Source organism: Lutra lutra, chromosome 1, assembly GCF_902655055.1.
Source record: "Lutra lutra chromosome 1, mLutLut1.2, whole genome shotgun sequence".
NCBI classification, from domain to species: Eukaryota; Metazoa; Chordata; class Mammalia; order Carnivora; family Mustelidae; genus Lutra; species Lutra lutra.
In genome coordinates this window covers 219,793,692-219,806,580 of record NC_062278.1, presented here as the reverse complement: position 1 = coordinate 219,806,580, position 12,889 = coordinate 219,793,692, and the positions used below count along the sequence as shown (strand labels likewise).

The 12,889-nt window shown below is 61.4% G+C and overlaps 1 protein-coding gene across 20 annotated transcripts in view; it reads right to left on the bottom strand.

Moving 5' to 3' along the window:
- Window positions 1-2,876: 2,876 nt before the first annotated feature.
- The window catches only part of PTPRS (protein tyrosine phosphatase receptor type S), a 94,683-nt gene continuing 84,670 nt past the window's right edge, over window positions 2,877-12,889 (bottom strand). For 12 of the 20 annotated variants that reach the window (XM_047708652.1, XM_047708688.1, XM_047708753.1 and 9 more), the window contains 13 exons: window positions 12,695-12,742; window positions 11,615-11,712; window positions 11,408-11,531; window positions 10,683-10,858; window positions 10,484-10,603; window positions 8,864-9,018; window positions 8,504-8,789; window positions 8,158-8,336; window positions 7,302-7,428; window positions 6,915-7,040; window positions 5,049-5,203; window positions 4,746-4,881; window positions 2,877-4,198 (listed from right to left, as the gene is read on the bottom strand). In XM_047708652.1, coding sequence (XP_047564608.1) covers window positions 4,130-4,198; window positions 4,746-4,881; window positions 5,049-5,203; window positions 6,915-7,040; window positions 7,302-7,428; window positions 8,158-8,336; window positions 8,504-8,789; window positions 8,864-9,018; window positions 10,484-10,603; window positions 10,683-10,858; window positions 11,408-11,531; window positions 11,615-11,712; window positions 12,695-12,742 — 1,799 coding nt within the window. In that variant the 3' untranslated portion in view covers window positions 2,877-4,129. The remainder of the gene's footprint in view (window positions 4,199-4,745; window positions 4,882-5,048; window positions 5,204-6,914; window positions 7,041-7,301; window positions 7,429-8,157; window positions 8,337-8,503; window positions 8,790-8,863; window positions 9,019-10,483; window positions 10,604-10,682; window positions 10,859-11,407; window positions 11,532-11,614; window positions 11,713-12,694; window positions 12,743-12,889) is intronic. The other 8 variants (XM_047708716.1, XM_047708733.1, XM_047708797.1 and 5 more) reach the window with 1 other exon arrangement.

Sequence of the window (12,889 nt, the reverse complement as noted above, 5' to 3'; positions counted from 1 at the left end):
TGACGGTTTGGTCTTCGCATTCCCAAGTGAGGATCGGTCCCCTGCCCTGCTGTAAGGTTTGACGGACTTCTTTCTCGGGGGCATCTTTGCTTTAAACGCGTTAAGGGGCTGCTGTTTAGGACGGTGTGCATTGTCCCCGGCCCCCCAGAGCCCTAGAATGCTTTGGCCCCTCGGTGACGGGCTTGCTGATGGGTTCTGCTCTAGCCTCTGTCCCTTCCAGCCCGCGGCTGCCCTGTGTGGGCGAGGCTGGCCACAGGCAGGTGGACCAGCCTCACGGTGGCTGTGGGAAATGGGCAGAACCGGCTCTTCGTCCGGGTTTCATCACCCGCCGATCCCGGGTGAGGCACCTGATTTGCTGGAGCATCAGTTTCCTTATCTGTCTGCCGGTGCATTGTTGAAGGATTAAATGAGACTCCATGAGCCGGGCATAAAGTACATGCTCAGTGAAGGTGGGGGGATGCTATGGTAGCCTGTGGGAAGGGCCCAGGCGACTGGAGATGCCATCTCCATGTCATGTCTGTGGGTTGAGGCCATCCCCTAAGGTCCTCAGTTTCCCGGAAGCCTTCAGATCAATCCCGCCATCTCCTACCCCCACAAGCAGGAGCATCTTAAGGGCTGAGCCCATGAGCTGAGGGTCACACACATTCACTTCTTCCAAAGATGCTCCTTGTATGGTTCCCAGGAAGGATGGGGAGGCCGTATTTAGACTCTGCCTCAGTGGCTCGGGAGACCACAGAAGGGAAGAAGGAGATGCTTCCTTAGAGGGGCTTTGAAGGCTGGGCTTTCCTTGAGGGCACAGCGGTCTTGGTCAAATCCTGCATGATTCAGGTAAGACCAGGCTTGGGGTAGAATCTGACTGTTTTGGGGGCACCTGGGTGGCTCAGTCGCTTAAGCGTCTGCCTCAGCTCAGTCCCGGGGTCCTGGGATCGAGCCCCGCGTCGGGCTCCCCGCTCAGTGGGGAGTCTGCTTCTCCCTCTCCTTCTGTTCCCCAACTCGTGTTCTCTCGCTTGCTCACTCTCTCAAATAAATAAAATCTTGAAAAAAAGTAATCTGACAGTTCCGTCCCTTTTGTCTCACAACCTGTTACTAGGAAGATCCTCCTTCCCACCTGTCAGAGCTCAGGAACGACTCCGTGTCCCGCACGCTTCTTCACCTTCCTTCCTTCATGGACTGTCCTCCCACCGCATCCTGCAGTCCCACAGCTGGACAGGGACCCCCCCCCCCGCCACGCTGCCTCTGTCACCCCCTCCCCAGCGCCTCTGCTTCTCCTCGACTCCCCGGATATGTTTCACAATTAAAAAAAAAAAAAAAAAAGGACGCCTGGGTGGCTCAGTTGGTTGAGCAGCTGCCTTCGGCTCAGGTCATGATCCCAGCGTCCTGGGATCGAGTCCCGCATCGGGCTCCTTGCTTGGCGGGGAGCCTGCTTCTCCCTCTGCCTCTGCCTGCCATTCTGTCTGCCTGTGCTCGCTTGCTCTCCTCTCTGACAAATAAATAAAATCTAAAAAAAAAAAAAAAAAAAAGCTTCAGTCTGTAGTTAATTCTCAACCTTCCCGGTTACTCTCATTTCTTGAGTGTACGTGACCTACGACGGATCTCCCTTCGGTGTTTTTAAAAAAGTTTTTCGTCTTGTTAACGCAAAAGAAGAAACATCCAATCTGTCCAGGGTTCGATCCAACTTTTAACTTTCTTTTCTATTTAGATCGATTCTGTTCTTTTCCAGTTATCGGCATTGAAAGCCAGGTTGATTTATTTCTTAAGCTCCCTTCGTTTTTCAGAATTCCTCGTTGCCAGCGTGCCTGAGGCTGCACGTGTTCCTCTGGGGACCCCTTTGCGTCCCCCCGATTTCACGGTGTGCAGTACTCACGGAACCAGTCGCCTAGTTTCAAGGGCTTTGTGCCTTCTATGCGGATTCCTTCTCTCCACTTATGCCTTATTTAGAAATGCGCTTCCCAGGTGGGGCTAACTTTGTCACGGCATCAACCGACTCCTTGGAGCCAAGGTCTGGTTCCCTGACCTGTTTGTTTCTCAGGATCTGTGGGGATCTCCACTGCTGATCTGCGTAAATGTTCCGTGCGTGTTCGAGAACCACGGAGGCGGGGGAACTGACGATCGGATCAATCGGTTTCACGAAGCTTATTCATGGCACTGGCCTTAGTGACACCTTTTATATATTCTTTCTAACTGCTGGATCTGATGGTTTCTCCAATGGCGTGACCTCCCCTTCCCACGCTGGGTCTCCGCCCTCACAAAGATGTCCCCGTCCTGTTCCCGGAGCTTCTCTGTGACCGTGGGCAGGATCGCTCAAGCCCTGTCTAGCACCTACCAGAGCAGCAAGAGACGAGGGCAAGGGCGTGGGCCCACATGCCCCACCTCCAAGCCCCAGTGTGTCTGGATCCACTCACCGGGTAACCGCCAGTGTGGGAAGACTAGGGGCTCCAACCCCAGGCTCCCCTCCAGGGACCCCACTCCGTCACTGACCCCTCGGCCACGGAGGAGACTGACCAGGGTGTGAATCCCAGCCCTGCTGGGTGACTGTGGGTTGACGTCCGTCCCTCTCTGAGCTCGTTTCCTTATCTGTAAATCGGGCTGATGACTCCCCCAGTGGACCTCAGAGAGCCCAGCCATGGTCGCGATGATCACTGAGGACATGAAGCGGCCCGCGGAGAACCAGAGCCTGGGTTCTGGGCTCCAGTCCCACGATGGCCCCGCAGGCCCTGTGTGATCTTGGACAAGCAGCGCTACCTCTCGGGGCCGCCTTCCTTACCAGACCGTTCACGTGACGGAATGAGGACGCATGAGGCCTGCAGGCACTTGCCCGCTCCAGGGATGGAACGGGACGGGATGGACGGGGGCATGACAAACACTCCACCACCGGCCGGGGTCAGACGATCTTCCTTTAATACAAAGTCGATATATCTACATACGCAGAGGTGGGAAAACCACCCAGCTGCTTCCGTTTGAATAAACAGTGTTGAAAGCAACGGCAGATCCGCTCTTGTACAAAGAGAAAAACTCACTTGCTCAGGGGTGGGGGGTGGGGAATCCCATCCTTCTGCTTCTGCCCCATAGTCCCAGGGGGAAAGGGTCCCTGATCCGGGCAGAACATGGCCTCTCTCTCCCGGAAGAAGCGGGACCCCCCCGCATTTTGTTCAGTCCTCCTCCTCAGGGGCAGGAGACGGGGGAGGGGGCTCAGGCAGCAGGGGTGGGGGGTCACTGCCCTCTCCTTGGTGGCAGCACCCACCCCAGTGGGTTTCTGAACCTGACGCTGGTGGGCCGGAGCCCCCTACTCCCCCCACCCCTCCCATCAGACTGGTCTTTGATATGTTTCAGAATTAAAAAATTAAAAAAAAAAAATGCAAAAAAAAAAAAAAAAAAAAAAGGAAGAAACCAGGAGCACAAGGGCCCTCTGTCCTTGAGCGAGGCACACCTTCCCGAGGGCAACGGCAGTGGGAGGAGGAAGCCAGGTGCCCCGGGGGCGGGTCTTGGGGGTCCCCCCCCACTGCACCTACGAATGGGGTCATCACACAAAAACGTTCTCTACGGTGAAAAAATAGACTAGTCTGTGAACGGAACAGGAATAAGCAAAGTTCTTTTTAAATCTGTTGATTGGCGAGTCTTTTTTTTTCCTTTTTCTGTTTGTTTCTTCTTAAAAAAAAAAGAAAGAAAAAAAAATACGCTATTTAAAAAAAGAAATGTCACTGGCTACGGTTACACGGAGTCTGAAACGAAAGCTGAACTTTGCACCCCCCCGGCCCGGTGGCGCCCCCAGGCTGCAGGGCAGGAGGGCTCCCCCGCAGACCGGGGCTCCAGCGCACGGCCCCGCCCGCCTCTGGGTCCGGGGAGAACCCCTGTTTGCTCCCTGCCCCCCACCCCCCCAGGAATCTCTCGCTCGGAATCGGAAGGAAATGAGGAATGTGCCAAGTATTGGAAGGCGGCGGCCGGTGCCCGGGGGGCTGCTGGGCACCGCGCGGGGGGCTGGGGCGCCGCGGCGCTCCTGGACCGTGCAGACACGTGGCCACTGCCTCCTCCCTCCCTGGCCGCCGGGGGTCCAGGCCTCGGGCGGGGGGGCCCACCCGGCGGGGGCAGAGGCATCCGGGCCGGTGGAGTCTGGCCGGCGGCGGCCATGGCTTTAGGTTGCATAGTGGTCAAAGCTCCCGAGGTACTCCAGCGCCGCCTGGTAACAGAACTGGTACTCGTCCTGCGGGGGGGGAAGGTGGGCTCGGTCAGGGCCCCCGACTGTCCTGCGGCCCCCCGCCCTCGGGGCTCCCCATTGCCCTCGGGAGCCAGCCTACTGCCAAGCTCCTGCAGGACAGCGTCGCACGGGCTGGGCTCTGGCCCCAGAAGGGCCTCCCTCTACCTGCCTGAAGCCCCGTCCCCTGCAGCAGGGAGCTCGGGGCTGGGGGTCTGACTCTGGCTTTGCCTCCCCAGTGCCGGGGAGGGCCGGGGGGTTTCCCGAACTCCGGCCCGTCTCAGGGTGCCGGCAGATCCCTGAACCTGCTGAGACTTTGGAGCCGGGACGGACGCTTCTCTGCCCACTGCGCGGCTGCTTCTCGGCTCTAGATTTCAGTCTACTCTCGTGTCAAAAGGTCGGACTCCTCCCCTGCGGGCCCCACTGGCTGTCGAGGAACTTGTGCCCACGACAACCCAGAGTGGAGCTGACTGTGCGCACCCATCTCACGGGAGAGGACACCAAGGCGGGGGCGGGGTGCGGGGCTGGCCGCCGGGGCCCTGCCCGCGGCGCTCACCTCCGTCTGCACCATGGCCGGCCTCTGGGTCCGCAGCATCTTCACCGTCTGGAAGATGTCCACGACGCCCTCGTACCGCATGCGCTCCAGCACGATGCTCAGTGTGATGAACACGCCCGTCCTGCCCACGCCGGCACTGGTGGGGGTGAGCACAGCCGTTCAGGGCCGGGTGCCCTGCGGGCCCGCACGCCACTGCCCGAATCCTGGGACCCAGAGAGAGCCCCAACCCGCGAGCCCGGGCGAGGCTTGAAGTGGCGCTTGCTGGGCCTCAGTTTCCCCAGTGGGGTGCGCGGGACAGCTCACCTGCAGTGGACGGAGATGGGACCGTCCTGGCCGAACTGTTCCTTGGTCTTGTGCACTTGGCCGATGAAGTCAATGAAGCCCTCCCCCGACTTTGGCACGCCCTGCTCCGGCCAGTCCGTGAACTGGAACTGCCGGACCGTCCGGGACTGGCCATCCTGGAATGAGGTCAGCGACGGTCATGGCTGGCTTCCCGCCGGGCAGGCCTCCCATGCCGTCTCCAGCCAACGCCGCCCTCGCCCCATCCCGCCACCTGCTCTGGGGGCTCGCTGTCCGACAGCATCTAAGGATGCCGACACTGCGCTCCTCCCCATCCGCCAACCTCCGCATGCGGTGACGATGTCCTCTCATATGTCACCGCCCGCCAATCCACAGCTCCAGTGCCATCCGCCCGGCCAAAGTGGCATCCAAGGACACCGTTGGCTGCTGTCCCGTGGTGCACCCGACACCTGCCTCCCTCAGTCCCGGCCGCCGCCTCCGTGCTCCACGCGGCATCTCCCACCCTTCGCCACCCAGCACGGAGCCACTGTCCACTCAACACTCCCTCTCATCTGTCCCTTAAAAAGCACCACCTGACACCATCATCCCACCTCTCACCACCCACGGCTGGTAACTCCTAATCTGTGGCCGCCACCCTCCACCTTCCCTGCACTTTCTCTGCCCGCCCCTCCCCCCAACTCTCCAGCAGTGCCAGCCAACACCGTCACTCTCCTCTGGCCTCCAGCCACGGTGACCCAATGGCCCTTTTCCCGCAGTTCACCATCTGCGGGTGCCGTCTTCTGCGGACCTCCTCCACCTCTCCCTCACCATCTGCGCTCCCGATCACGTGCTCTCCCCCAAAGGGTGCCATCCAGCGAGACCCCAACCCTGACGGCCTCCGTTCCCACCTTCCTCAGTCTTGTACCATCAGTGGCAGAGGGAGCGTTGGTCAGTGAGCGCTCATCATTCTTTGCTACCCAACGTCGTTTTCCACAGATTTCCTCCACCCCCGCGGGCCAAACGCTTGCCCTTCTCCCAGCTTCTCTCCCTACCCTGTGGCTGAGAACAGCTCCCCCTCGGCCGACCTGGGGGACCACGTTCCATGACCTGCATTCACTCTCCAATCCACCTGCCTCCCTCCCACCCAACCCGTTCGAGCTTGCCTCCCTCCGCCACGTCCCCCAGCACCACCCACGGGTTCTCCAGTCCCACGTCCCACCGATCCCACGGCACCAGCTCGCACCACCCAAGTGCCATGGCCGACCACATTGGTTGCTCACTGGGCTTTACCACCTACTGGCAAGGTCGTGACCAACCCACTCCATCATCCCACCCCCTCTCCCACCACAGGGGAATCCTCCGTCTCCCCACAGGGCTTCCTGCCTCTGCCAGTCTCTACCAGCTGCCGGCAACCCCCCACTTCTCCACGGAATCCTTAACCACCAACAGCACCGACCCGCTGCTCTCCTCAGCCCGGCACGGTGCTGAGACCCAGCCCCGCCGGTCGTGACCCTCTTCCGGTCTGGGGCTCCCTGGCCCACCACCCCGCACCGTGTCACATCTCTCCCACCCCGCTTGGAGCTCTGCCACGCCGTCCTCCACGGGGAACAGCCCGCTCTCGCCCTCCTACACCATCCCCTTGGGCCTTGCTCCCTGGTGAGTGGTGCTGTGCATGCTCCCAGGGGGACACTGTGGGGTCGGCACCACGACTCGGCGCTCTCCCCTACCTGTTTGGTGCTGGCAGTGATTGGTCTTCTCAGTAACCCAACCCCCAGGGCCTGGTTCTACCCCCAGGCCTTTGCTTCTACCCTCAACTAGGGAAGCCCCCTCCAGACCTGTGCAGCAGGACTGGGATTCCAGAGTCTGGCAGCCATCCCTCCCGACACTCACCCGGGCATCCGTGACCTTGAACTCCCGCAGGATATACTGAGGCATGTTGTATTCAGCCATCGGGTCCACTACGAAGTACTGATAGCGGGCGGAGCGCTCGGCTGGCCAGTACTGGTGACATTTTTCCTGTGGAGGGAACGGCAGCTGTGGTCAGTCCGGCCTGAGGCCCGCCCCCAGTCCGTGGTCACCCCCCAACTCCAGTCCGTGGCTCACCCGGTCCCCCCTGCACTCCCTGTCTGTGGCTCACCCCCTGCCCCTGGTCCAGGGCTCACCACCCGGCCCCCGGCCCCCGCCCCGCCCCTGGCTCACCCCCCGCCCCGCCCCGCCCCTGGCTCACCCCCCCCCCCGCCCCACCTGTGGCTCACCCCCGCCCCGCCTGTGGCTCACCCGGCCCATCTCCCGCAGCTTGGTCAGCATCACCACGATGGTGGAGTTGTTCTCCCACAGCATGCGCCAGAAGTCTTCCGTGGTTTCTGCCAGTGGCCCCTGCGTCGCGATGTAGGCCTTCTGCTGCCTGCGGTGTGGGGCGTGTGAGACCAGGGCCAGCGGTGAGATGCAGGCCCAGGCTGGGGGCCGGCCTGATGCCCATGCCAGCAGGTCCCACCTGCCACGCCCCTGCCTCCCCAGGAGCTGCTGGCCAGCGCCTCATCCCCTACCCCACCTCACCAAGCCTCCCCATCACCCCGTTTTGCACCTGGGAAGCCCCCAGCCTCAGGGTAAGTTCTAGTGCCTCACGGAGGCGGCAGGACGCCTGCTAACCTGTCCTGCCTTCCCCTTCCCCCGCTGGAGGACCAGCCAACTCCTTCCAGGAGTCTGAATGTGCTAGGATTTCGGTCACCCTGCAGCCTCTGTGCCGGCAGGACCTTCTCCAACACCGTCCCTTAGCCAGGAATTCTCAACCTTGGCACCGACATTCAGGATCATTCTCTGGGACGGGCACTGTGGGGCGCTGAGTAGCGCCCCAGCCTCCCCCTGCCCCCACTCCTGTTATGACTAACAAAATGTCACCAGACACAGCCCAATTTCCCTTGGGCGGCAGAACTGCCCAGACTGAGAACCATCGCTGTACAAAGGACAGGCGGAACCACGTTACAGACAGCGGCCATCCCTTAAATACACAGCTCCAGACTCCCCCCCCCCCCCCACCCCTTCAGCCCTGAAACCCGGAGGCCAGCGGGGTGTCCAGCTCCATCTCCCACGTGAGGCTGGAGACCCCTGGGCGGAGGAGGCAGAGCGCAGGTACCTGTAGCCATCGATGAAGCTGGCGTTGATGTAGTCGGAGCCCTCCACCCCGCGGATGGGCTGCAGACAGACCCGCGTGCTCTCGTAGGGCATGATGTTCACCAGGCGGTTCTTGAACTTGTTACAAGGCAGATTGGCACTGATGAAGCGGGACGTGTGGGCTTTGGAGTTGGCCAGGCGCTGTGGGGACGGCGGAGGGCTGGGGTCACCGGCAGCACCAGGCGGCCCTCCAGCGGGGGGGGCTAGGGCTGTGTGTTTTCCCAAGGGGAGTGCTAGGGTGGAGTGTGGGGCGGGGACGGGACAGCCCCGCCCCTACCGAGGCCCCGCCCCTGCGCCGCCCCTCCCACCTTGAACTCGAGCTCCATGCCCGTGACGTGCTCGCCGGGCTCCACCTGCGCCAGCTTCTGGATGTAGGCGTAGAGGCTGCGGGCCGGCACCTCCGTGTTGCCGCAGCCCACGGCCTCCAGCAGGGCCTCGTGGATGAAGCTGTACTGGTCCTCCGTCTGCACCATGTAGTTGCGCTGCGAGCGCATGAGCGTCACGTGGCCGTACACGTCCACCGTCTTCTCCGGCTTGATCCGCTCCAGCATGGCGTCGATGACGATGAAGCAGCCGGTGCGGCCCACGCCGGCACTGCGGGGACGGGCACGGCGGTCAGGGCCCCCGCGGGAGGCCCCGGGGCGGGAGCGGGGGGCGGCCAGCGGTACCTGCAGTGCACGACCACGGGGCCCGCGTCCGGCGGGTTACAGGTCTTCACCCTCCGCAGGAAAGCCAGGAACGGCGTCGGGTACTCGGGCACCCCGTGGTCAGGCCATGCCGTGAACTGGAACTGGCGGACCTCCCGTTTCTCGCTGGAGCCGTTCTGGGGGGCCACATGGACACTCCAGTCACAGCAGCCCTCCGTGCGCAGACAGAGGACGCCAAATTCACACCCCGGGAGCCCAGATGCCTCATGTACTGGGATGGGGGGGGACCCCACCAATGTGTCCCAGCGTAGCCAACATCATGCCCGACTTTCTCCCCAAATCCGCCCCCATCTCAGTTGGGGGTGGCTCCATCCTACCAGGTGTTCTGGCCAGAACCCCGGAGTCCCCCTTGACTCACTGGCCCTCCCACATACAACTAGCTCGGCCTCTGTCTGTCCCAAACCTGCCTGCTTCTCACACACTCTGTGGCGCCCTTCCTGGTCCAGTCCCCTTTGCCCTGGACCCCCTCCTCCAGCTCTTGCCCCAACAGTCCGCCCTCCCCAACAGTGGCCACCAGAGGGCGCCGGTGAGCACCTGAGTCCGGTTTGCCCCACCCCCGCAACAGAGCTCCCATCCACCTGAGTTAACCCCACCCTGAGTTTAACCCATCCACCTGAGGGTTAAATTAAAGCCCAAGTCCTCACGGAGGCCCTCCCCTCCTCTTCTCTCCCCGTCACGCACTCTGCTACAACCATAACATAGGCTTCCTCATTGTTTCTCCATCATGCCAGGCATGGTTCTGCCCCAGGACCTTTGTACAGGTGGAGCCTCTGCCAGGCATGCTGTTTTCCCAGATCTCATGGCTCCTTTCCTCACCATCTCCAGGTCCCCGACATAGACTTTTTTTTTCCCCTTTCTACATATAAGATTTGTCATTTTACATGTTTACTGTCAATGCCTTGTCAACCAGACTAAGCTCTAGAAGGGCAAGACATTTTGTCTGTCTTGGTCTTTGCTGTGTCTCGGTGCCCCAATCAGGGCCTGACGCACAGTGGGTGCTTACTGTTGACAGAGGACCTGGCTGGAGTCTGGGGAACATTGTGGTGTCAGCTGCCCTCTCTGCCCCATAGTAACAATGAAAAAATGTCCTCCGGATAACAAACTGCCTCACAGTTGAGAACCAGTGAAGCAGAAGACACATGGAACCATGGAACTGACAGGAACCATCAGTTAAATACATGTCTAAAGTTCCCTCTGCCCCAGGCCTGACTGCCCAGGCTAGCAGGGACTCTCTGGCTTTGTCTCCTACCCACCACGGGCCTTGGCTCAGTGAGGCCAGAGAGCAAGCAGGGAGGGAAGGCCTGGGACGTAACTGATGGCAAGGGGATGACAGGCTCATTGCTATGTTGGGTTCTGCTGGTTTTGTCCTCCTACTGTGGCTGGGCACAGCAAGTCCCTCCTCTGAGTCTCACCTTCCCCATCTACGCGGCAGGCTTCGAGAGAATGTGGGCAGCCTGGGCCCACACGCTTGCTTTTCTCTGTCTGATGGGGAGCTCCCGGGACAGAAGCTGGAGCCTTCTGACTATCTCTTCCCCATCTCCATCACCCCCTCCCAGGCACCAGCTCCAGCCTGGGCCCTACCTTGTGCAAAGAGAACGTCCGGACACAGAACGTGGCCAGCTCGATGGTGTCCAGCAGCGTGACCTGGATGAAACCGTAGGTCTCTGTGCCCCTGTTGGGCCAGTACTGATCGCACTTGATCTGTAGAAGGCGAGAGAATGGAGGTGAGTGTGGGCTAGCGCTGGCCGGGGGCACTGGGGCTGCAGGGTCCGGGCCCCACCCGTGATTTCTCCTCTAGCCGCGTCATCATGACGATGGTAGCCGAACGCTGTTCCCACACCATACGCCAGAAGTCACCGAAGGTCTCCGGCAGCGGCCCCTGCGTGGCAATGTACGCGTTCTGCCGCCGGTAGCCGTCCACGTAGTTGGCATTGATGTAATCGCTGCCCACGATGCCTACAGCCAGGGCAGAAGCCAGAGATCAGCGGGGGTCCTGCGGTCTCCTACACGGATTCTGTCTGGCCTACCACCTCTTGGGAGCTCTCCTGGACTGCCCCAAGCTGTCCCCCAAGGAACCATGGAGCCCAAATGTGGAGGTTTCTACATCTCCACACTACTATCCTGGGGGCCAGACTGTTCTCTGGTGGGGCTGTCCTGTGCACGGCACAGTCTGAGCCGCCTCTCAGACCTTCAGATGCTACTAGCTTCCTTTCCCCCGGAACGTGAACACAAAAATGTCCTCGGACCTTCCAAACGTTCCCTGGGCATTGAGAACCGCTGATGCAGAGGGACAGATGGAAACAGCTTATGGACAGCTGCCATCAGTTAACTACATTCCAAAAACTCCCAGGAGCTTCTGGCTGGAGCTGGACCAGGCCTGCGGCCAGCATCAGGCCTCAGTTTCCCTAATCTGTGCCCTCGTTCGTCCACGTGGCCACGTGGAGGCCCGGTGTCCGTGTGCTCTCCCTGACACGGGCAAGGGTGGGAGGGGGCCCGGGCCGCTACCTTCAATGGGCTGGAGGATGACGCGGGAATGGTCATACGCGATGACATTGGCGTAACGGTTCTTGGGCTTGTTCACTTCCAGGTTGGAATGCTCCCACGTGAACTGCTGGCCGGGGTCGATGGACTGCAGGGGAAGGTGAGCGGGGAGGCGTCAGGGTGCAGCACTGGGGGGCCGGGTGGGGGCGGGAGGCAGGGGTGCTGGCTCACCTCGTACTCTTGGGAGAGTTTGAGGCTGTCGTTGGCCTTGAGGCGCTCTGTGTGCTCGGCCATGTCTGCGATGGGGATCGGGGGGTGGCTGAGCATGCCTGGGAAGGGGGAAAAGCAGACCCCGCGGTGCGGGCCGGTCACGTGGGGGCCGGTCTCAGGGCCGGGGGGCGGGGACACTCTACAGTGTGAGTCTGTGATGGACGCGCTGTGGTTAGAGCGAGTGGCGGGGGAGGGGAGGGTTCAGGACGGCCCACGCTGGGGCCGGGAGCCCAGGCCTGCGGGGCTGTCTGCCTGCCGGTGGGGCGTTCAAGGAGCAGCTCCCAGCTGAGCCCGACAACCCAGCTGCAGATGCAGGGGAAGGGTCGCCTCGGAAGATTCCAAGCTCCTTGTGCCTCGAGGCAAGAACCAGGCAAGTGACAGAGAAATGGAGAAGCAGACGCAGCTGGCTGGGCCTCTGGAAACCTCACTCCCCAGGGCATGGGCTGGAGATGGACACTCCTGTCTGCCTCTCTGGGATCAGAGTGACCGTGAAGTCTGCTGCCAGGGAGCGCTAAGGCATTGGGGAGGGGAGACAGTGTGCACTGGCGGGGGGGTCCCCGTCTCTCTGTGTGCCTGCATGGGGCAGGTGCAGGGAGCCCCTGACCTCTGACCTCTAAGGGCTCCTTTCCCCATCTGGTGCGTGGGATGGTAGGGGATGGGCATGGCTTTCTCCCCAGTGTCTGGGTCTGCAAAACTGGTCTCCGCTCCCGGGGTCTGGCGGGCTGAGCTACGTGCCGGCCCAGAGGTACAACCCAGCCAGGCCGGCTGATAAACACCAGAATCCCCAGCCCCCCGGGTGCTCCCCAAGAGCCCTTTGCTAAGGAGTAAAGCTGGGGTCCTGCCGCACACCCCCACCTACACGCAGTCACAACCAGCGACCTAAGGGCCCAACAGACCAGACCCCCAACTCCCTGGAGAAGCCAGTGCAGGACAGGTGGACAGATATCAGGAGGCGGGATGGAGAACCAAAGATGGAAACAAACAGGGGGGTGGGGATGGGGCGCGAAAGGAAGCCGAGAACAGAGAGACACAGGAACTAACTTTCAAAGTGAAACCCCGGATCCCTGAGGGGGCTGCTGAGGCCCGAATCTGCAGAAACAGCAAACAATAAATAAATGAAAACACACGGGGGCCCCTGCCTCCCCCATCCCCCGCTGGACGCACGCACAATGGCCGGGCAACAGACGCAAAGGGCAGAGCGACTTCAACAGGGAACGCACGCTGCCCGGCATCGCC